The 25,771-nt window shown below is 42.1% G+C and overlaps 1 protein-coding gene across 3 annotated transcripts in view; it reads right to left on the minus strand.

Annotated features, from left to right (window-relative positions):
* LOC142748409 (transcription factor COE3-like) overlaps positions 1-25,771 on the minus strand; it is a 124,871-nt gene that overhangs the window by 93,327 nt on the left and 5,773 nt on the right. Inside the window, exon 1 of one of the 3 annotated variants that reach the window (XM_075855522.1) lies at positions 12,516-12,614. The exons of the other annotated variants lie outside the window; for them this stretch is intronic. Within the exon in view, the coding sequence (XP_075711637.1) occupies positions 12,516-12,610 (95 nt within the window). The 5' untranslated portion in view covers positions 12,611-12,614. Of the gene's footprint in view, positions 1-12,515; positions 12,615-25,771 lie in introns of those variants that run through there. 3 annotated transcript variants of the gene reach the window in all.

The raw sequence follows: 25,771 nt of genomic DNA on the forward strand, positions 1-25,771 counted from the left end.
CTGGTTAATACCTTTGTAAAGATCAACATGTCAAACCTCTGGCAAGAGAGGGCTCCTCCGTGGGTAGTCTCCTGCAGGGGGTGGTTTCGGCCTTTCTTCCAGGAATGGGAGACAGGAGGGCAAGTGAAGGACCTTCGCACGCCGCATGGGCATCTTCCGGCTTACGCTACCGTGGTTCTGAAAACAATTCGCCGGTGGGGTCTGGGGATGTGGGAGATCAGGACTCTGTCAAGGAGGCTCCTTGACAACAGGGTTCTGTTGACCCATTTCCAGAAGCCCCTGGCGCTCAGGGACTGCCCAAGTCGGGATCTGGAGGTTGGTTTGAGGGTTTTAAATTCTAGTAGGATCCCTTTAAAGTTTTGGGACTTGGCTTGGCGTTGCTTCCATGGGAAACTGTATGTGAGGGACAACTTGAAACACAGGAACCCTGAGGAAAGGGGTTGTCCCCGGGAGGAGTGTGGCGGCGTGCTGGAAAGCATGGAGCACTTCCTGCTTCATTGTCCCCTCAATACAGGGGTCTACAGCAGGGTGGGTGCCTCCATTGGTTGGCCTGGTCTGACCGGTCTCTCCTATGCGGAATGGGCCTATGGAACATTCAGACACCTGGGTGGTCGAGATCGGGGCACTTTATTCTTAGTCAGCTTAGCGGTCAGGTACGGCACGTGGAACGCACGGTGTTTTGTATCAACCAGACAAAAAACCCTCCCGGAGGAAGAGGTGGTGAGGAACATTCTCGGTGACCTGGGGAAGGTTCGTTCTTTGGAGTTCGAGAGACTGGGCACGAGTAGGGCCTCCATGCTTTGGAGGGGTTTCTCCTTCAGCGTGCCCTAGTCTAGTCGTCTCTATTCCTGGTGGGGGCTAATGCTGTCACTGTAGCTTTTTGTTTTCTGTATAGTTGATGATGAATATAGGGCTTGCAGGTACCGAACCAGGGCCTTGTGGGTAGGATTTGTTAAGGATGTGTTATGTGTTATGTCAGGTAATGTATGCCATTGTACAGGCTGAGTCTTTACTTACTATATCTTGTAGAGTGTAGTATTTTTGTATAGATGTGAGGGGGTTAGATGTTAGGTGGGGAGGGGGGGGAAAGGGGGGGAGGGGGGGGTACAAATAATAAGAAAAAGCCGGGCCCGATCAAAGAGACATTGAAGGATGGACGATGGTGTCGGTCGGAGCTTAAAGGTACGGACTTTGGACTGGACATTGGTCTTGAATTGGGTATAATGTGTATATATATATATATATATATATGTATGTTCAGTATTGCTTTGTATATATTGTATATATTGGTTACTAATTGGTATTCATATTGCGGATTTGTGGTTAAGAAAAAGGGTGGAGGGAAAAAAATAATAATAAAAAAAAAAAAAAAATTGACAAATGTAAAAAAAAAAAAAAAATAGAAAAAAAAAAAAAAAAGGGGGGTTATTTGCCAATTAGGCACATGTTGTGTTTTCTCATGTAGGAATTTCGCATTTTCCTTGGTTAACCCCTACCCGCACCAGGACGTAACTGTACGTCGTTGCGGGAAGTTACTTCCCGCACGAGGACGTACAGTTACTGAGTTAATCCCGGTGCACACTGTCGGCGACAGTGTGCACCGGGAACCAGGAGGTCAGCTGTCGCCGACAGCTGACACTCCCCTCTTGCCGGCCAGCGGTCCTTTGCCGCTGATTTCGGCGCATTAACCCCTTAAATTCGGCGATCGGGTGCAATCGCCGAATTTTAGGGGTTTCTAACATATCGGCAGACCCCCGTCCGAAATCGCGGGGTCTGCCGATAGTTAGTATGGCAAACGGAAGCCAAACAATGGCTTCCGGGTCTGCCATGGACAGAAGCCCATCAGGACCAACCTTCGGCTGGTCCTGATAGGCTTCCTGTCAGAGTGACAGAAAGTCACTGTGCCGTTCCCGATGCACACTGTCGGCGACAGTGTGCATCGGGAACTTGGAGATCAGCTGTCCCCGACAGCTGACACTCTCCAGTGTTGCCGATCAGCGGCTCATCGCCGCTGATTTCGGCAATTAACCCGTTACATGCGGGGCTCGATTGCGATCTCCGCATGTAGCGGGTTTGTAGCGCATCAGCAGCCCCCATGCAATCGTGGGGGCTTCTGATGCTTGTGATGGCACCCGGGGGCCAGACAACGGCCCCCAGGTCTGCCATGTATGTCAGCCTATGAGGATCAGCCTCTGCTGATCCTCGTAGACCAACTGTCAGAGTGACTGTGACGTCACACTGACAGTTGGAATACATTACACTACCTAGGTAGTATAATGTATTCTAGCAGCGATCAGAGCTGCAGGTCAAAAAAAGAAAGTGTAAAAAGTAAAAAAAAAGTTAATAAACAAAAATATAAAGTGTAAAAAGTAAAAAAAAGTTAATAAAAATGTTTTATAAAAGTGTAAAAATAAAAGGTTTTGTTTTCCTATAATAAGTCATTTATTATAGGGAAAAAATGAAAACGTTAAAAAAAAAAGTACACATATTTGGTATCGCCGCGTTCGTAACGACCCAATCTATGAAACTATAATGTTAATTTTTCCGCACGGTGAACGCCGCAAACAAAATAAACGGAAAACTGTCAGCATCGCTATTTTTTGGTCACCACCCCTCCCAAGATATAGAATAAAAAGTGGTCAAAAAGTCGCATTTACCCCAAAATGGTACCAATAAAAACTACAACCCGTCCCGCAAAAAACAAGACCTCCCACAGCTTTTTTGACGAAAAAATAAAAACGTTACGGCTCAAAATAGCGTGTCCCAGAAAATAAATTATTTTATAGAAACTTAATTTTATTGTGCAAACGCTGCAAAACGTAAAAAAATCTATACACATATGGTATCGGCGTAATCGTACCGACCGGCAGAATAAATTAAAACGTAATTTATTGCGCACGGTGAACGCTGTAATAAATAAAGAATTTAAAGCGCCAAAATCGCTGTTTTTTGGTCACCTTAGCTCTAAAAAAGATCCTGACGGGCCAAAATCTCACTATACCCCTAGAAAAATTCCTTGAGGGGTGTAGATTCCAAAATGGGGTCACTTTTGGGGGGTTTACACTGTTTTGGTCCCTCCGGGGCGTTGCAAACCCGACATGGCACTGAAAACCAATCCAGCAAAATCTGCGCTCCAAAATCCAAAAGGCGCTCCTTCCCTCCTGAGCCCTGCTGTGGGTCCAAACATCAGTTTACGACCACATATGGGGTATTGCCGTAATCGGGAGAAATTGCTTTACAAATTTTGGGGTGCTTTTTCTCCTTTATTCCTTGTAAAAATGAAAAAATTCTATGTTTCCACAGAAAAATAGGTGATTTTCATCTTCACAGACTAATTCCACTAAATTCTGCAAAAAAACTGTGGGGTCAATATGCTATCTATACCCCTAGAAAAATGCCTTGAGGGGTGTAGTTTCCAAAATGGGGTCACTTTGGGAGGGTTTCGGCTGTTTAGGTACCACAAGACCTCCTCAAACCTGACATGGTGCCTAAAATATATTCCTAAAAAAAGGAGGCCCCGAAATCCACTAGCTGCTCCTTTGCTTCGGAGGCCGGTGTTTCAGTCCATTAGGACACTAGGGCCACATGTTGGATATTTCTAAAATCTGCAGAATCTGGGCAATAAATATTGAGTTGCGTTTCCCTGGTAAAAACTTCTGTGGTACAGATTTTTTTTTATTACAAATGAATTTCGGCAAAAAAAATGAAATTTGTAAATTTCACCTCTACTTTGCCTTAATTCCTGTGAAACGCCTAAAGGGTTAAAATATTTTCTGAATGTGGTTTTGAATACCTTGAGGGGTGCAGTTTTCAAAATGGGGTGATTTATGGGGACTTTCTAATATATAAGGCCCTCAAAGCCACTTCAGAACTGAACAGGTCCCTGAAAAAATAGCCTTTTGAAATTTTATTGAAAATATGAGAAATTGCTGCTAAAGTTCTAAGCCTTGTAACGTCCTAGAAAAATAAAAGTACGTGAAAAAAAATGATGCAAACATAAAGTAGACATATAGGGGATGTTAACTAGTAACTATTTTGTGTGGTATTACTATCTGTTTCACAAGCAAATACATTTAAATTTAGAAAAATGCAAATTTTTGCAAATTTTTGCTAAAATTTGAAGTTTTTCACAAATAAATATTGAATTTATCGACCAAATTTTTTCACTAACATAAAGTACAATATGTCACGAGAAAACAATCTCAGAATCGCTTGGATAGGTAAAAGCATTCCGGAGTTATTACCACATAAAGTGACACATGTCAGATTTGAAAAAATAGGCTGTGTCCACAAGGCCAAAACAGGCTGTGTCCTAAAGGGGTTTAATATACTTTGATGGGCACATGGACCGGTTAGGGTCAGTTTTTGGTTTTATTGTGGTTTAACAATTTTATTTATGTTATTTTTTAGACTGTTACTGATTTTGTTCCTTTTGAGGCGTCTGGATTGATGTTGTGACTATGAGTTTTGTGTATTTGTATTTATACTGATGTGAGTGACGTGTGGATGATGAGAGTGATGTGTGGATGATGTGAGTTATAATTCTACAGAAGACTGAGTGCTGGTAGGAATGTGATCTGGACCAGAGAGGAGGCGGCTGAGATTGATAATGTGTTTATAACTTGTTCATTTTGTGTTGGTTTTTGACCCGTGTATTGTATGTGCGGATTTATGGCATGTGTATGTTTGTTAACATTTATTAAAAAAGATGAGAAGTGGTGCTGTGCAGTGTATATATATACAGAATAATACAGATACTGAGAATTACACCCAGTATACAGGACAGGAGAAGTGGTACTGTGCAGTGTCCATATATACAGAATAATACAGATACTGAGAATTACACCCAGTATACAGGACAGGAGAAGTGGTACTGTGCAGTGTCCATATATACAGAATAATACAGATACTGAGAATTACACCCAGTGTACAGGACAGGAGAAGTGGTACTGTGCAGTGTCCACATATACAGAATAATACAGATACTGAGAATTACACCCAGTATACAGGACAGGAGAAGTGGTACTGTGCAGTGTCCATATATACAGAATAATACAGATACTGAGAATTACACCCAGTATACAGGACAGGAGAAGTGGTACTGTGCAGTGTATATATATATACAGCATAATACAGATACTGAGAATTACACCCAGTATACAGGACAGGAGAAGTGGTACTGTGCAGTGTATATATATACAGAATAATACAGATACTGAGAATTACACCCAGTATACAGGACAGGAGAAGTGGTACTGTGCAGTGTATATATACAGAATAATACAGATACTGAGAATTACACCCAGTATACAGGACAGGAGAAGTGGTACTGTGCAGTGTCCATATATACACAGAATAATACAGATACTGAGAATTACACCCAGTATACAGGACAGGAGACGTGGTACTGTGCAGTGTCCATATATACAGAATAATACAGATACTGAGAATTACACCCAGTATACAGGACAGGAGACGTGGTACTGTGCAGTGTCCATATATACAGAATAATACAGATACTGAGAATTACACCCAGTGTACAGGACAGGAGAAGTGGTACTGTGCAGTGTCCACATATACAGAATAATACAGATACTGAGAATTACACCCAGTATACAGGACAGGAGAAGTGGTACTGTGCAGTGTATATATACAGAATATTACAGATACTGAGAATTACACCCAGTATACAGGACAGGAGAAGTGGTACTGTGCAGTGTTCATATATACAGAATAATACAGATACTGAGAATTACACCCAGTATACAGGACAGGAGAAGTGGTACTGTGCAGTGTCCATATATACAGAATAATACAGATACTGAGAATTACACCCAGTATACAGGACAGGAGAAGTGATACTGTGCAGTGTCCATATATACAGAATAATACAGATACTGAGAATTACACCCAGTATACAGGACAGGAGAAGTGGTACTGTGCAGTATGATTATACAAGCTTTGCACCAGTTGTGCTGCACAAATAGAATGATTGAATATTCAGGACTCTAAGGCTATGTTCAGACATGGCGGAGTATTTCCGCTGCAAATGTTGGTGCAGATTTGGGGCAATTACGCAATGAATCTGCAGCAACATTTGTATATTTGACAGGTAATTCAGACGTTGCAGAAAACACAGCGGACGCCACAGATTTCAGTTTTTGCATTGCAAATGCTGAATTCCGCTTCTTCTCTGCAACGTCATGAGCTGCTGCGGAGGGAAATTCTGCAGTTATTTTCTGCAACGTCTGAACTAAGTTTCCTAAAAATGTATAGAAACAAATGTAAAAAACGGCTGCTGCAGAATTCCACTGCGGACTGTCCGCCACGTCTGAACGTGCCCTAAAGAAGTCAGTCCAGAGGACAAACCATTACAGCTCCAACAGGATTCCTAGAACTTGACTTTACTAGTTATTTCCTCATGTTTTGGTACAGCCAGAAAGGAATATATTTTTTTTATAAAAATGTACTAATGCACAAAGTTAAAGTTACTTATCCTGTACTGATCCTGAGTTACATCCTGTATTATACTCCAGAGCTGCACTCACTATTCTGCTAGTGGAGTCACTGTGTACATACATGACATTACTTATCCTGTACTGATCCTGAGTTACATCCTGTATTATACTCCAGAGCTGCACTCACTATTCTGCTGGTGGAGTCACTGTGTACATACATTACATTACTTATCCTGTACTGATCCTGAGTTACATCCTGTATTATACTCCAGAGCTGCACTCACTATTCTGCTGGTGGAGTCACCGTGTACATACATTACATTACTTATCCTGTACTGATCCTGAGTTATATCCTGTATTATACTCCAGAGCTGCACTCACTATTCTGCTGGTGGAGTCACTGTGTACATACATTACATTACTTATCCTGTACTGATCCTGAGTTATATCCTGCATTATACTCCAGAGCTGCACTCACTATTCTGCTGGTGGAGTCACCGTGTACATACATTACATTACTTATCCTGTACTGATCCTGAGTTATATCCTGTATTATACTCCAGAGCTGCACTCACTATTCTGCTGGTGGAGTCACTGTGTACATACATTACATTACTTATCCTGTACTGATCCTGAGTTACATCCTGTATTATACTCCAGAGCTGCACTCACTATTCTGCTGGTGGAGTCACTGTGTATATACATTACTTATCCTGTACTGATCCTGAGTTATATCCTGTATTATACTCCAGAGCTGCACTCACTATTCTGCTGGTGGAGTCACTGTGTACATACATTACATTACTTATCCTGTACTGATCCTGAGTTACATCCTGTATTATACTCCAGAGCTGCACTCACTATTCTGCTAGTGGAGTCACTGTGTACATACATGACATTACTTATCCTGTACTGATCCTGAGTTACATCCTGTATTATACTCCAGAGCTGCACTCACTATTCTGCTGGTGGAGTCACTGTGTATATACATTACTTATCCTGTACTGATCCTGAGTTACATCATGTATTATACTCCAGAGCTGCACTCACTATTCTGCTGGTGGAGTCACTGTGTACATACATGACTTATCCTGTACTGATCCTGAGTTACATCCTGTATTATACTCCAGAGCTGCACTCACTATTCTGCTGGTGGAGTCACTGTGTACATACATTACATTACTTATCCTGTACTGATCCTGAGTTACATCCTGTATTATACTCCAGAGCTGCACTCACTATTCTGCTGGTGGAGTCACGGTGTACATACATTACATTACTTATCCTGTACTGATCCTGAGTTACATCCTGTATTATACTCCAGAGCTGCACTCACTATTCTGCTGGTGGAGTCACTGTGTACATACATTACATTACTTATCCTGTACTGATCCTGAGTTACATCCTGTATTATACTCCAGAGCTGCACTCACTATTCTGCTGGTGGAGTCACTGTGTACATACATTACATTACTTATCCTGTACTGATCCTGAGTTACATCCTGTATTATACTCCAGAGCTGGAGTCACTATTCTGCTGGTGGAGTCACTGTGTACATACATTACATTACTTATCCAGTACTGATCCTGAGTTACATCCTGTATTATACTCCAGAGCTGCACTCACTATTCTGCTGGTGGAGTCACTGTGTACATACATTACATTACTTACCCTGTACTGATCCTGAGTTACATCCTGTATTATACTCCAGAGCTGCACTCACTATTCTGCTGGTTGGGTCACTGTGTACATACATTACTTATCCTGTACTGATCCTGAGTTATATCCTGTATTATACTCCAGAGCTGCACTCACTATTCTGCTGGTGGAGTCACTGTGTACATACATTACTTATCCTGTACTGATCCTGAGTTACATCCTGTATTATACTCCAGAGCTGCACTCACTATTCTGCTGGTGGAGTCACTGTGTACATACATTACATTACTTATCCTGTACTGATCCTGAGTTACATCCTGTATTATACTCCAGAGCTGCACTCACTATTCTGCTGGTGGAGTCACTTTGTACATACATTACATTACTTATCCTGTACTGATCCTGAGTTACATCCTGTATTATACTCCAGAGCTGCACTCACTATTCTGCTGGTGGAGTCACTGTGTACATACATTACATTACTTACCCTGTACTGATCCTGAGTTATATCCTGTATTATACTCCAGAGCTTCGCTCACTATTCTGCTGGTGGAGTCACTGTGTACATACATTACATTACTTACCCTGTACTGATCCTGAGTTATATCCTGTATTATACTCCAGAGCTTCGCTCACTATTCTGCTGGTGGAGTCACTGTGTACATACATTACATTACTTATCCTGTACTGATCCTGAGTTATATCCTGTATTATACTCCAGAGCTGCACTCACTATTCTGCTGGTGGAGTCACTGTGTACATGCATTACTTATCCTGTACTGATCCTGAGTTACATCCTGTATTATCCTCCAGAGCTGCACTAACTATTCTGCTGGTGGAGTCACTGTGTACATGCATTACTTACCCTGTACTGATCCTGAGTTACATCCTGTATTATACTCCAGAGCTGCACTCACTATTCTGCTGGTGGAGTCACTGTGTACATACATTACATTACTTATCCTGTACTGATCCTGAGTTACATCCTGTATTATACTCCAGAGCTGGAGTCACTATTCTGCTGGTGGAGTCACTGTGTACATACATTACAGTACTTATCCTGTACTGATCCTGAGTTACATCCTGTATTATACTGCAGAGCTGCACTCACTATTCTGCTGGTGGAGTCACCGTGTACATACATTACTTATCCTGTACTGATCCTGAGTTATATCCTGCATTATACTCCAGAGCTGCACTCACTATTCTGCTGGTGGAGTCACTGTGTACATACATTACTTATCCTGTACTGATCCTGAGTTACATCCTGTATTATACTCCAGAGCTGCACTCACTATTCTGCTGGTGGAGTCACTGTGTACATACATTACATTACTTATCCTGTACTGATCCTGAGTTACATCCTGTATTATACTCCAGAGCTGCACTCACTATTCTGCTGGTGGAGTCACCGTGTACATACATTACTTATCCTGTACTGATCCTGAGTTATATCCTGCATTATACTCCAGAGCTGCACTCACTATTCTGCTGGTGGAGTCACTGTGTACATACATTACTTATCCTGTACTGATCCTGAGTTACATCCTGTATTATACTCCAGAGCTGCACTCACTATTCTGCTGGTGGAGTCACTGTGTACATACATTACATATCCTGTACTGATCCTGAGTTATATCCTGTATTATACTCCAGAGCTGCACTCACTATTCTGCTGGAGGAGTCACTGTGTACATACATTACATTACTTATCCTGTACTGATCCTGAGTTACATCCTGTATTATACTCCAGAGCTGGAGTCACTATTCTGCTGGTGGAGTCACTGTGTACATACATTACATTACTTATCCTGTACTGATCCTGAGTTACATCCTGTATTATACTCCAGAGCTGCACTCCCTATTCTGCTGGTGGAATCACTGTGTACATACATTACATTACTTATCCTGTACTGATCCTGAGTTACATCCTGTATTATACTCCAGAGCTGCACTCACTATTCTGCTGGTGGAGTCACTGTGTACATACATTACATTACTTATCCTGTACTGATCCTGAGTTATATCCTGTATTATACTCCAGAGCTGCACTCACTATTCTGCTGGTGGAGTCACTGTGTACATACATTACTTATCCTGTACTGCTCCTGAGTTATATCCTGTATTATACTCCAGAGCTGCACTCACTATTCTGCTGGTGGAGTCACTGTGTACATACATTACATTACTTATCCTGTACTGATCCTGAGTTACATCCTGTATTATACTCCAGAGCTGCACTCACTATTCTGCTGGTGGAGTCACTGTGTACATACATTACATTACTTATCCTGTACTGATCCGGAGTTATATCCTGTATTATACTCCAGAGCTGCACTCACTATTCTGCTGGTGGAGTCACTGTGTACATACATTACATTACTTCTCCTGTACTGATCCTGAGTTACATCCTGTATTATACTCCAGAGCTGCTCTCACTATTCTGCTGGTGGAGTCACTGTGTACATACATTACATTACTTATCCTGTACTGATCCTGAGTTATATCCTGCATTATACTCCAGAGCTGCACTCACTATTCTGCTGGTGGAGTCACTGTGTACATACATTACATTACTTATCCTGTATCTAATCCTATCATGTGTGATACTGTCTGTTGAGCTGTGTATCTAATCCTCTCATGTGTGATACTGTCTGCTGAGCTGTGTATCTAATCCTATCATGTGTGATACTGTCTGCTGAGCCGTGTATCTAATCCTATCATGTGTGATACTCTCTGCTGAGCTGTGTATCTAATCCTATCATGTGTGATACTGTCTACTGAGCTGCTGTATCTAATCCTATCATGTGTGATACTGTCTGCTGAGCTGTGTATCTAATCCTATCATGTGCGATACAGTCTGCTGAGCCCTGTATCTAATCCTGTCATGTGTGATACTGTCTGCTGAGCCGTGTATCTAATCCTATAATGTGTGATACTGTCTGCTGAGCCGTGTATCTAAGCCTGTATGTATTGCCTGCGGCCTGGTATATATATATATATATACAGACTCATGTTACAGGGAGGACGTTGCTTGGAATTTCGCATTTTTTCAGCAGAACATTTGGGAAATTTCTGGTTTGTGCCAAAACCTGAGGAAATAAAATAATAAACGGAGCAGATGAAATGCAGAAACATGAACCGCTCCTAATGTGGAGATTTAGGGGCTGACACTTGCAGCTCTGCTTCATCTGGGGCGATGCCAGTAACACAGCACAGGAGTGCCAGGGTCTGGAGCTCCCCCTGCGGGATGATAGTGGAAATGCTGCTGAAAGCAACAAAACTGAACACGGGAGGAGGGGGGGGGGGGGGGGGGGGAAAACGGAGACCGGATCCACAAAGCCAAACAAGTGCCGCCTGTAATTCTACTAATAATCTCACTCCAGGACGGTCCTTAGAAAATGCCATCAATGATTGATCGGGGGGGTCCAATCTTCAGGAACCTCACCCGTCACCACAAGGGGCGCCTTCACTTTTTACATGGGCACAGCGGCTTATCTGTAAGAGCGGCTACGCCCGGTACTGCAGCTTATGTCAGGTCCCTTCATTGTGGCGATCGGTGGGGGTCATAGAAGTTAAGCCTCCACCGATCAAACATTTATGGCCAATTCTAAGGACAGGTCATAATTATCACACTAAGGCCGGATTCACACGAGCGCTGCGCATCTCAGACGTGAAAAACTGCGGTTTTTTACGTCCGAGGTGCACCCGTGCTCAGCGCTGAGGGACGCGATGTCACGCATCCCCCCTAGTGGAGAGTCTATGGAGTGATGCGTGATAATACGGACATGTCCTATTTTCCCACGGACCCTTCACAACGGCTGTGTGAACGGCCACATTGAATAACATAGGTCCGCAACGGTTTCAACAGCCGTCCCACGAACGTTTAACACGCTGGTGTGAATCCGGCCTAATACATACATAAAATAATAATAGTAATAAAATAATTATAATAGTAATAATAAAACAGAATACATAATAAAAATTATAATAATATTAATAACAATAATAATAAAATAATAATATACTAATAAAATAATGGCAGCAAATAATAAAACAGCAATACATAATAAAAAAATAAAATAAAATAAGAAATAATAAGAATATAATAATAATTCTACTAATAATATAATAAAAAATAATATAAAAATATAATAAATATAAAATAAAACAATAATACATAAAATCATAATAGTAATATAATAAAAGTAAACATTTTAAAATGTTAAAATATAATAAATAAAAAAATTATAATAATAGTAATAATATTTATAAATATGATAATAATAATAATATCATAAAAGTACATAAAAAATAATATAAAAGTATAATAAATATAAAATAAACCAATAATAATAATAATAATGTACTTTTTTTGTAAGATGTGAGATTTCTACCTCTTCACTTCTAACTTTAGATCTTGTTCCACAAAATATTCACTTTCGGTGAAGCGATAGAGTGCGGTTTCCCGTCCGATAACACGTGTGTACATTATCTGCTGCTTCCCTGTTGTAGCGCTGGGGCCAGGCAGGCGCTTTTCTAGCTGGTGAAGCTCCAGGGACCCGGCAGTCACTTGCTGAGACATTCGAGTGAAGCGCTCTCCCCCCATCACATGAGATTGTTGCACCCTCCCCCGTCGCTGCACTGAATCGGTAGATAACTGACCGAACACTAGGGGCGCTAGTGACGCTCCAGATCCACAAGTTCTCGCATGGAAAGGATTGGTATCGGCAGAAGTTCTGCTGACAATTAGTAAATAGCATTACCAGGGCTCGTCCCCCTCACCCCAATCCACCACAGCGCAAGCCGACTACAGTGACAGTCCACAAATTCTGCCTATGAGGGTCTCCGGAGTCCTAGCAGCAGGTGGTCTGTGGTCCTCTACTTGCTATGACCCTCCGATCATCCACAGAAAAGATTTGTCTACAAATATGTCAAGTCAGGAACCCGTCAGCAAGACCCTTAAAGTGACAGGCATCTCACCACTAGTTGTTCCCCCCTCCTCCGCCATCATAAATGGTGAAGAATTGGACCCCGGGTTGGACGCCACATCAACAGCAAAGACACTCAAGGAAGTGGAGCAAGAGACATGCCAGTGCCTAATAGCTGCACTCCACCCTGTGAGCGGCTTCCCTGCTGGTGTCTTCAGGAGGAGCGGCAATAGACCCAGTGCCCTGTCTACAGAGGAGGACAGAGAGATTCCGGACAGGTCCCTTTAAGAAATCCCGAATGTACTCGTAACGTGGAGCCAAAAAGAGAATCCGTCCTGCGCACAAAGACCGGAGACTGAGCTGCTCCGAGGGGTTCAATGCACAATCCGAGAGCAAAAGCGGCAAAAACCATCAATCAATGGGACGAATAACGATGATGATGACGATGATAGAGGAAGGCCAAAGAGTCATCAGTACATTATCTGACCGTGACCCGTGTAAAGATGACACAGTAAACATTATTTAGGCGTATTTCATATTTTTGTGCAGATTACAGCAAAATAAAAAATGGAAATAAAAAAAAAAAAAATGGATAAAAAAAAAAAAATAGATGAAAAAATAAAAGTAGATTAAACAACAAACATATAAAAAAAAAAAATGTATAAAAAAAAATATATAAATATAAAAAATAAAAAAAAATAGATTAAACAATACAAATAGTTACAAAAATCTGTGTGTGCGGCAATAATGTAACGTCTCTCCTCCCGTCTTCATCTGAATTATTGTACAATTCTGCATTTTAGGGGATCAAAAGGCCAAAATTATTACAAATGTGTAAAACAAAAAGCTTGGATTTGCCTGTCCCTAATTCTAAACTCTTCTCCGGTTTCCTGCCGATATTGGGGGTGTTTTCTAGGTTATTATTACTATTTTATATTCTTGATAAGTTATTACAATCAATAAATCTGGGATATTTGTCATGAACTTTCTCTAAAAGAAGTAGAAGGATATGGAGAAACATTTTCCCCTTTAGGCCACGATCACACACACGCAGTTTTGATGCAGCTTTTGACCCTATTTTATCATCTAAACACAGGAGTGGACACAAAATAAAGAAGTCACATCCGTCTTTTGTTAAGGCCAGGATCACACACACGCAGTTTTGATGCAGTTTTTGGCTCAGCCAAAGCCAGAAGTGGATCCAAAGTGAAGAAAACTCAGACACATCTTTTTCTTCTGCGTTCGGCTCAAATTTTTTTTACTGCAACAAAAACTGCATAAAAACTTTGTGTGTGATCCCGGCCTAAAGCATTCTTCAAAGGGGCTGCGGTAAAAAAAACGCATCAAATCGTGGTAAACACGAGATTCTGAATACATCATTGAGCTTGAACAGGTCAAGAAAAGTACTTTATCTCTCTAGTTCAACCTAATCATTAGAATGTTTTATTATTATTATTATTGTTATTATTATTTGTATTATTATTATTGTTATTATTATTTGTATTATTATTATTGTTATTATTATTTTTATTATTATTATTATTTGTATTATTATTATTTTTTTATCAGAATTATGTTACAATTTTTTCACTATTATTTTTTTTTTTTTTTGTTATTCTCTTACTTTTTTATTTCTTTTTTTTACTATTTCCTTTATTATTTTTTTGAAGAGCCGTTTTATCTTATTGAATTCATTTTATTCCTCTGTTTTTGTTTTTTTCATTTCCTACAATGACTGAAGATATAATGGATTCAACATGAAAACTATCGATACATTATTGCAAATTAGAAATACAATTATGAATATTATTACGGAGAAGTTACATTTCGGGATTTTTTTTTTCTAAGATATGACTTGTACATATGAAAGTGTTGAGCGTGTCCAGATCTGCGAAGATATTAGTGGCCCCTCAGACAGGCGTGGAGCGCGGCGGCGTCCTGATGAAGGCGGAGACCTGGACGCACGACCTCCCTGATTAGGTCGTGTTGATTTACTTTGGGGTAATTATTAAAGTCTGTTTATTGTAAAATGTGTCAGTTTACAAAAAGAAAAAAGAAGATTCCGTAATAACGGGCGGCTGGATATTCTGCGCTCGGCAGCCCCGACAATGAAACCACAATTAATGATGCAATGACAATAAACAGATGGCGAAGACGTCATCCCGACCGGCAGGAGAAAGATACCGATTTATAAGATTCCAATACAATCAATCACGGATAGTTTTTCTCTACAAATAAAAAAAAAATTCTAATAATAAAAAAAAATAGTAAAAAATAAATAAAATAAAAAATAATAATAAAAAAAAAAATAGTAAAAAAAAAATAAAATAAAAAATAATAATAAAAAAAAAAAAGTCAAAAAATAATAAAAAAAATATATACAATCAGTTCAAAGCTAAGAATTCTGTAATAATAATAAAATCATAGTAAATTATTTTAAACAAAACAGTAAATAAAAATAAAATATCTAAATATATTTGATAGAAAATAACAGAGTAAATAGAAATAATAAATAAAAGTAAAAATAATGATAATAAAAAATGAATCAGTAAATAAGAGATAATACAATGATAAAAATCAATAATCGCACCTAGAAATTATAATAATAAAATAATGATAATAACAAATAAATAAAGCTATTTCATACTAAATAAAAAAAGATACAAATTATAATGAAAATAAATGATGCGAAATCATACCAGTAAATAATAAATAAAATAGTCAAATAATGAGAATAAAAAAAATTATAATAAATAATATTACAAAAATACAAAAAATAAATCGTAAAAAAAATCTAAAATAAATAGTATTTCTTTCTTTTCCATTGCATCTGTAGCGCCAACGTACGTCACGCCGCTGCGCACGGATCGTCACCATTCACATCAGTTTAAAAAAAAATAGTTGCCATAATAATAATTGAAGAATAAAAATGAAAAAAATGATAATATTATTTCTTTTGTGACTTATTTTATCGTTAAGATTTGTCTTTTTTGTTGATGTAAATGAATTATCCGAAGACAAAACATCATCTCGTCTTCTATTAGGCCGGTGAGTGATTAGAAGACGCACTCGACAACCTGCAGAATTGGTGGAATAAGTGGGGGCCTCGTACGGACAGATTTGCGGCATGTAGTGGGATCAGTTACACCCAGAGGAATGATATGAGTGTTCCGGGCCGGAGATCAGCGTCTCGCGAGCTCAGGACCTGACGCCCCATGAGGTGCTGTGAGAGTGCGACGCACAGACTGACAGCCACCACCCCCCTGTGTACTGTGATAAGTGACAGATCCCATTCACATGTATTTACTACACTGCAGAGACACCAACGTGGCAGGCGGAGTGCGGCCATGTACTCACAACTATTGCTGGTCCTGTCATATAATCCCTGCAGTCCCCGTGTATCATATAAGACTTTACCAGGACACACGGTCAAAACGATCTTACATGTAATTCTGGATGATAAACGTGCAGACAATATAGTACAAGCGAGATGTCGCCTCTGAACGTCACTGGATCATGTCCTGTGATAGTCCTCGGTCAGGGTCACTGGATCATGTCCTGTGATAGTCCTCGGTCAGGGTCACTGGATCATGCACTGTGATAGTCCTGGGTCAGTGTCAGTAGGATATATCCTGTGATAGTCCTGGGTCAGTGCCAGTAGGATATATCCTGTGATAGTCCTGGGTTAGTGTCAGTGGATCATGTCCTGTGATAGTCCTCGGTCAGGGTCACTGGATCATGCACTGTGATAGTCCTGGGTCAGTGTCAGTAGGATATATCCTGTGATAGTCCTGGGTCAGTGCCAGTAGGATATATCCTGTGATAGTCCTGGGTCAGTGTCAGTAGGAGATTCCTGTGATAGTCCTCGGTCAGGGTCAGTAGGAGATGTCCTGTGATAGTCCTGGGTCAGTAGGATATATCCTGTGATAGTCCTGGGTCAGTGTCAGGTCAGTAGGAGATGTCCTGTGATAGTCCTGGGTCAGTGTCAGGTCAGTAGGAGATGTCCTGTGATAGTCCTGGGTCAGTGTCAGTAGGATATATCCTGTGATAGTCCTGGGTCAGTGCCAGTAGGAGATGTCCTGTGATAGTCCTGGGTCAGTGTCAGTGGATCATGTCCTGTGATAGTCCTGGGTCAGTGTCAGTAGGAGATTCCTGTGATAGTCCTCGGTCAGGGTCAGTAGGAGATGTCCTGTGATAGTCCTGGGTCAGAGTCAGTGTATCATGTCCTGTGATAGTCCTGGGCCATAGTCAGTGTATCATGTCCTGTGATAGTCCTCGGTCAGGGTCAGTGGATCATGTCCTGTGATAGTCCTCGGTCAGGGTCACTGGATCATGCACTGTGATAGTCCTGGGTCAGTGTCAGTAGGATATATCCTGTGATAGTCCTGGGTCAGTGCCAGTAGGATATATCCTGTGATAGTCCTGGGTTAGTGTCAGTGGATCATGTCCTGTGATAGTCCTGGGTCAGTGTCAGTAGGAGATTCCTGTGATAGTCCTCGGTCAGGGTCAGTAGGAGATGTCCTGTGATAGTCCTGGGTCAGTAGGATATATCCTGTGATAGTCCTGGGTCAGTGTCAGGTCAGTAGGAGATGTCCTGTGATAGTCCTGGGTCAGTGTCAGGTCAGTAGGAGATGTCCTGTGATAGTCCTGGGTCAGTGTCAGTAGGATATATCCTGTGATAGTCCTGGGTCAGTGCCAGTAGGAGATGTCCTGTGATAGTCCTGGGTCAGTGTCAGTGGATCATGTCCTGTGATAGTCCTGGGTCAGTGTCAGTGGATCATGTCCTGTGATAGTCCTGGGTCAGTGTCAGTAGGAGATTCCTGTGATAGTCCTCGGTCAGGGTCAGTAGGAGATGTCCTGTGATAGTCCTGGGTCAGAGTCAGTGTATCATGTCCTGTGATAGTCCTGGGTCAGTGGATCATGTCCTGTGATAGTCCTGGGTCAGTGTCAGTGGATCATGTCCTGTGATAGTCCTGGGTCAGTGTCAGTGGATCATGTCCTGTGATAGTCCTGGGTCAGTTTCAGTGGATCATGTACTGTGAGAGTCCTGGGACAGTGTCAGTAGGATATATCCTGTGATAGTCCTAGGTCAGGGTCAGTAGGAGATGTCCTGTGATAGTCCTGGGTCAGTGTCAGTAGGATATATCCTGTGATAGTCCTAGGTCAGGGTCAGTAGGAGATGTCCTGTGATAGTCCTGGGTCAGTGTCAGTAGGAGTTGTCCTGTGATAGTCATAGTGTCAGTGGATCATATCCAGTGATAGTCGTAGGTCAGTGTCAGTAGATGTCCTGTGATAGTCCTGGGTCAGTGTCAGTAGGAGATGTCCTGTGATAGTCCCGGGTCAGTGTCAGTAGGAGATATCCTGTGATAGTCCCGGGTCTGGGTCAGTAGGACATGTCCTGTGATAGTCTTGGGTCAGTGTCAGTAGGATATATCCTGTGATAGTCCTGGGTCAGTGTCAGTAGGATATATCCTGTGATAGTCCTAGGTCAGTGTCAGTAGGAGATGTCCTGTGATAGTCCTGGGTCAGTAGGAGATGTCCTGTGATAGTCCTCGGTCAGGGTCAGTAGGAGATGTCCAGTGATAGTCCTCGGTCAGGGTCAGTAGGACATGTCCTGTGATAGTCCGAGGTCAGGGTCAGTAGGACATGTCCTGTGATAGTCCTCGGTCAGGGTCAGTAGGACATGTCCTGTGATAGTCCTCGGTCAGGGTCAGTAGGACATGTCCTGTGATAGTCCTCGGTCCGGGTCAGTAGGACATGTCCTGTGATAGTCCTCGGTCAGGGTCAGTAGGATATGTCCTGTGATAGTCCTGGGTCAGTGTCAGTAGGACATGTCCTGTGATAGTCCTGGATCAGGGTCAGTAGGAGATGTCCTGTGATAGTCCTGGGTCAGTGTCAGTAGGATATGTCCTGTGATAGTCCTGGATCAGGGTCAGTAGGACAGGTTCTGTGAGAATCCTGGGTCAGTGGTTCATGTTCTGTGATAGTCCTGGGTCAGTGTCAGTGGATCATGTCCTGTGATAGTCCTGGTCAGTGTCAGTAGGAGATGTCCTGTTATAGTCCTGATCAGGGTCAGTAGGACATGTTCTGTGAGAATCCTGGGTCAGTGGATCATGTCCTGTGATAGTCCTGGGTCAGTGTCAGTGGATCATGTCCTGTGATAGTCCTGGGTCAGTGTCAGTGGATCATGTCCTGTGATAGTCCTGGGTCAGTGTCAGTAGGAGATGTCCTGTTATAGTCCTGGATCAGGGTCAGTAGGACATGTTCTGTGAGAATCCTGGGTCAGTGGTTCATGTTCTGTGATAGTCCTGGGTCAGTGTTAATGTTAAATGTTTTTTGACATGTTTTGACATTGGTGTAAATATCATTTAGATATGCTGTGTAATTACCCTGGGCCATAGTATCAACCGGACATGTTCTGTTATAGTCCCCGGTTATAGTACTAGTAGGACATGTTCTGTTATAGTCCCCGGTCATAGTATTAGTAGGACATGTTCTGTTATAGTCCCCGGTCATAGTACTAGTAGGACATGTTCTGTTATAGTCCCCGGTCATAGTATTAGTAGGACATGTTCTGTTATAGTCCCCGGTCATAGTACTAGTAGGACATGTTCTGTTATAGTCCCCGGTCATAGTATTAGTAGGACATGTTCTGTTATAGTCCCGGGTCATAGTACTAGTAGGACATGTTCTGTTATAGTCCCCGGTCATAGTACTAGTAGGACATGTTCTGTTATAGTCCACGGTCATAGTACTAGTAGGACATGTTCTGTTATAGTCCCCGGTCATAGTATTAGTAGGACATGTTCTGTTATAGTCCCGGGTCATAGTATTAGTAGGACATGTTCTGTTATAGTCCCCGGTCATAGTACTAGTAGGACATGTTCTGTTATAGTCCACGGTCATAGTACTAGTAGGACATGTTCTGTTATAGTCCCCGGTCATAGTATTAGTAGGACATGTTCTGTTATAGTCCCCGGTCATAGTACTAGTAGGACATGTTCTCTTATAGTCCCCGGTCATAGAACTAGTAGGACATGCTCTGTTATAGTCCACGGTCATACCACTAGTAGGACATGTTATAGTCCATGGTCATAGTACTAGTAGGACATGCTCTGTTATAGTCCCCGGTCATAGAACTAGTAGGACATGTTATGTTATAGTCCACGGTCATAGAACTAGTAGGACATGTTCTGTTATAGTCCACGGTCATACCACTAGTAGGACATGTTATAGTCCATGGTCATAGTACTAGTAGGACATGTTATGTTATAGGTCACGGTCATAGAACTAGTAGGACATGCTCTGTTATAGTCCCCGGTCATAGTACTAGTAGGACATGTTCTGTTATAGTCCCCGGTCATAGTACTAGTAGGAGGACATGTTCTGTTATAGTCCACGGTCATAGAACTAGTAGGACATGTTCTGTTATACTCCACGGTCATAGAACTAGTTGGAAATGTTCTGATATAGTCCACAGTCATAGTATTAGTAGGACATGTTCTGTTATAATCCACGGTCATAGAACTAGTAGGACATGTTGTTATACTCCACGGCCATAGAACTAGTTGGAAATGTTCTGATATAGTCCACAGTCATAGTACTAGTAGGACATGTTCTGTTATAGTCCACGGTCATAGTACTAGTAGGACATGCTCTGTTATAGTCCCCGGTCATAGTACTAGTAGGACATGTTCTGTTCTAGTCCCCGGTCATAGTACTAGTAGGACATGTTCTGTTATAGTCCACGGTCATAGTACTAGTAGGAGGACATGTTCTGTTATAGTCCACGGTCATAGAACTAGTAGGACATGTTCTGTTATAGTCCACGGTCATAGTACTAGTAGGACATGTTATAGTCCATGGTCATAGTACTAGTAGGACATGTTCTGTTATAGTCCACGGTCATAGAACTAGTAGGACATGTTCTGTTATAGTCCACGGTCATAGTACTAGTAGGACATGTTCTGTTATAGTCCACGGTCATAGAACTAGTAGGACATGTTCTGTTATACTCCACGGTCATAGAACTAGTTGGAAATGTTCTGATATAGTCCACAGTCATAGTACTAGTAGGACATGTTCTGTTATAGTCCCCGGTCATAGTATTAGTAGGACATGTTCTGTTATAGTCCACGGTCATAGTACTAGTAGGACATGTTCTGTTATAGTCCCCGGTCATAGAACTAGTAGGACATGCTGTTATAGTCCACGGTCATACCACTAGTAGGACATGTTATAGTCCATGGTCATAGTACTAGTAGGACATGTTCTGTTATAGTCCACGGTCATAGAACTAGTAGGACATGTTCTGTTATAGTCCACAGTCATACCACTAGTAGGACATGTTATAGTCCATGGTCATAGTACTAGTAAGACATTTTCTGGGTTACAGTATGAGAAGGACATGTTCTGTAATAATCCTGGGACATAGCATCAGTAGGACATGTCATGGGTCAAAGTATCAGCAGGACATGTTTTTTTATAGTCCTGGGTCATTGTATTGCTAGAAATTTGTTTGAGATCATCTTGGGTCAAAGTATCAGTAGGATATGTTCTGTGATAGTCCATAGCCAAAGTATGAGTAGGACATGCCCTGGGTCACAGTATCAGTAGGACATGACTGTGATAGTCCTTGTTTATAGTATCAGTAGGACATGACTGTGATAGTCCTTGTTTATAGTATCAGTAGGACATGACCTGTGATAGTCCTTGGTTATAGTATCAGTAGGACATGACCTGTGATAGTCCTTGTTCATAGTATCAGTAGGACATGACCTGTGATAGTCCTTGTTCATGGTATCAGTAGGACATGACCTGTGATAGTCCTTGTTCATGGTATCAGTAGGACATGACCTGTGATAGTCCTTGGTCAGTATCAGTAGGACATAACCTGTGATAGTCCTTGTTCATAGTATCAGTAGGACATGACCTGTGATAGTCCTTGGTTATAGTATCAGTAGGACATGACCTGTGATAGTCCTTGTTCATAGTATCAGTAGGACATGACCTGTGATAGTCCTTGTTCATAGTATCAGTAGGACATGACCTGTGATAGTCCTTGTTCATGGTATCAGTAGGACATGACCTGTGATAGTCCTTGGTTATAGTATCAGTAGGACATGACTGTGATAGTCCTTGTTTATAGTATCAGTAGGATATGTTCTGTGAGTCCTTGGTCAGTTAGTAGAGAATGGCCTGTAATAATCCTCGGTCATGACCTGTGATGGTCCTCAGTAATAGTATCAATAGGACATGTTCTGTGATAGTCGTTGCTTATAGTATCAGTAGGATGGTATCCGTAGAGCATGACCTGTGATAGTCCTTGTTTATAGTATTAGTAGGACATGACCAGTGATAGTCCTTGGTTATAGTATCAGTAGGACATGACCTGTGATAGTCCTTAGTTATAGTATCAGTAGGACATGACCTGTGATAGTCCTTGTTCATGGTATCAGTAGGACATGACCTGTGATAGTCCTTGTTCATGGTATCAGTAGGACATGACCTGTGATAGTCCTTGGTCAGTATCAGTAGGACATGACCTGTGATAGTCCTTGTTCATAGTATCAGCAGGACATGACCAGTGATAATCCTTGGTTATAGTATCAGTAGGACATGACCTGTGATAGTCCTTGGTTATAGTATCAGTAGGACATGACCAGTGATAGTCCTTGGTTATAGTATCAGTAGGAAATGACCAGTGATAGTCCTTGGTTATAGTATCAGTAGGACATGACCTGTGATAGTCCTTGGTTATAGTATCAGCAGGAGGACATGACCAGTGATAGTCCTTGGTTATAGTATCAGTAGGACATGACCAGTGATAGTCCTTGGCTATAGTATCAGTAGGACATGACCAGTGATAGTCCTTGGTTATAGTATCAGTAGGACATGACCAGTGATAGTCCTTGGTTATAGTATCAGTAGGACATGACCTGTGATAGTCCTTGGTCATGGTATCAGTAGGACATGACCTGTGATAGTCCTTGGTCAGTATCAGTAGGACATGACCTGTGATAGTCCTTGGTTATAGTATCAGTAGGACATGACCTGTGATAGTCCTTGTTCATGGCATCAGTAGGACATGACCTGTTACAGTCCTTGGTTATAGTATCAGTAGGACATGACCTGTGATAGTCCTTGGTTATAGCATCAGTAGGACATGACCTGTGATAGTCCTTGGTTATAGTATCAGTAGGACATGACCTGTGATAGTCCTTGGTTATAGTATCAGTAGGACATGACCTGTGATAGTCCTTGGTTATAGTATCAGTAGTACATGACCTGTGATAGTCCTTGGTTATAGTATCAGTAGGACATGACCTGTGATAGTCCTTGTTCATAGTATCAGCAGGACATGACCAGTGATAATCCTTGGTTATAGTATCAGTAGGACATGACCTGTGATAGTCCTTGGTTATAGTATCAGTAGGACATGACCAGTGATAGTCCTTGGTTATAGTATCAGTAGGACATGACCAGTGATAGTCCTTGGTTATAGTATCAGTAGGACATGACCTGTGATAGTCCTTGTTCATGGTATCAGTAGGACATGACCAGTGATAGTCCTTGGTTATAGTATCAGTAGGACATGACCAGTGATAGTCCTTGTTCATGGTATCAGTAGGACATGACCTGTGATAGTCCTTGTTCATGGTATCAGTAGGACATGACCTGTGATAGTCCTTGGTCATTATCAGTATGACATACCCTGAATCACAGCATCAGTATGAGTATGATCCGCTGATAGTCCTGGCCTGTGGGGCATGTGCTGTGATATACTTGGTCCAGTGCAAGCAAGAAACATCTTGTGAAAGTCCTGGATTTTGTCACGGGTTCAGCATCAGTAGAACATATGACCGTGATAGTCCTTGGTCAGTATCGGCAGCATATGTTCTGATATGTTCCATAAATCAGAGGGTCAAGGGCAATAGTCCAATATCAGAATAATACATGTGCTGTAAAGACGTGTATGATAATCCTGGCTCAGGACGGCATTTCCTAGAATAGTCCTTGATCCGTGGAACATTTCTTGTCCTCTTTCTAGATCAATGGAACATAACCTCCGATAGTCCTGATTTAATAGGCCATGTCCTGGTCCGTTCTGCACCAGTGAGGCATTTCCTGTGATAGTCCTTGTTCACTGGGACATTTGATGTGTTAGTCCTGGGTAAGGAGAACATTTCCTGTGATGATCCTGGGTCATTGGGACTGAATCACAAGTCATAACATCCGTAGTAAAGGTGCTGCAATAATCCTATGTCCGAGCCAATAAGACGCAATGTAGTGATAGTCCTGTGATAGTCCTGATACTACTGTCAGTAGAACATGTCCTGTGATAGTCCTTGATCAGTAGGATATATCCTGTGATAGTCCTGGGCCAGTGTGAGCGGATCATGTCCTGTGATAGTCCTTGGCCAGTGTCAGTGGATCATGTCCTGTGATAGTCCTGGGTCAGTGTCAGTGGATCATGTCCTGTGATAGTCCAGGTCAGTGTCAGTGGATCATGTCCTGTGATAGTCCTGGGTCAGTGTCAGTGGATCATGTCCTGTAATAGTCCAGGGTCAGTGTCAGTGGATCATGTCCTGTGATAGTCCTGGGTCAGTGTCAGTAGGAGATGTCCTGTGATAGACCTGGGTCAGTGTCAGTGGATCATGTCCTGTAATAGTCCAGGGTCAGTGTCAGTGGATCATGTCCTGTGATAGTCCTGGGTCAGTGTCAGTAGGAGATGTCCTGTGATAGTCCTGGGTTAGTGTCAGTAGGAGATGTCCTGTGATAGACCTGGGTCAGTGTCAGTGGATCATGTCCTGTGATAGTCCAGGGTCAGTGTCAGTGGATCATGTCCTGTAATAGACCTGGGTCAGTAGGATATATCCTGTGATAGTCCTGGGTCAGTGTCAGTAGGATATATCCTGTGATAGTCCTGGGTCAGTAGGATATATCCTGTGATAGTCCTGGGTCAGTAGGATATATCCTGTGATAGTCCTGGGTCAGTGTCAGTAGGATATATCCTGTGATAGTCCTGGGTCAGTAGGAGATGTCCTGTGATAGTCCTGGGTCAGTAGGATATATCCTGTGATAGTCCTGGGTCAGTGTCAGTAGGAGATGTCCTGTGATATTCCTGGGTCAGTGTCAGTAGGAGATGTCCTGTGATAGTCCTAGGTCAGTGCCAGTAGGAGATGTCCTGTGATAGTCCTGGGTCAGTGTCAGTAGGACATGTCCTGTGATATTCCTGGGTCAGTGTCAGTAGGAGATGTCTTGTGATAGTCCTGGGTCAGGGTCAGTAGGACATGTCCTGTGATATTCCTGGGTCAGTGTCAGTAGGATATATCCTGTGATAGTCCTGGGTCAGTGCCAGTAGGAGATGTCCTGTGATAGTGCTGGGTCAGTGTCAGTAGAACATATCCGGTGATAGTCCTCGGTCAGGGTCAGTAGGAGATGTCCTGTGATAGTCCTCGGTCAGTGTCAGTGGATCATGTCCTGTGATAGTCCTGGGTCAGTTTCAGTGGATCATGTCCTGTAATAGACCTGGGTCAGTGCCAGTGGATCATGTCCTGTGATAGTCCTGGGTCAGTGTCAGTGGATCATGTCCTGTGATAGACCTGGGCCAGGGGTCAGTAGGAGATGTCCTGTGATAGTCCTCGGTCAGGGTCAGCAGGACATGTCCGGTTATAGTCCTCGGTCAGGGTCAGTAGGACAGGTCCGGTGATAGTCCTCGG

This window comes from Rhinoderma darwinii, chromosome 1, assembly GCF_050947455.1.
Source record: "Rhinoderma darwinii isolate aRhiDar2 chromosome 1, aRhiDar2.hap1, whole genome shotgun sequence".
Lineage (NCBI taxonomy): Eukaryota > Metazoa > Chordata > Amphibia > Anura > Rhinodermatidae > Rhinoderma > Rhinoderma darwinii.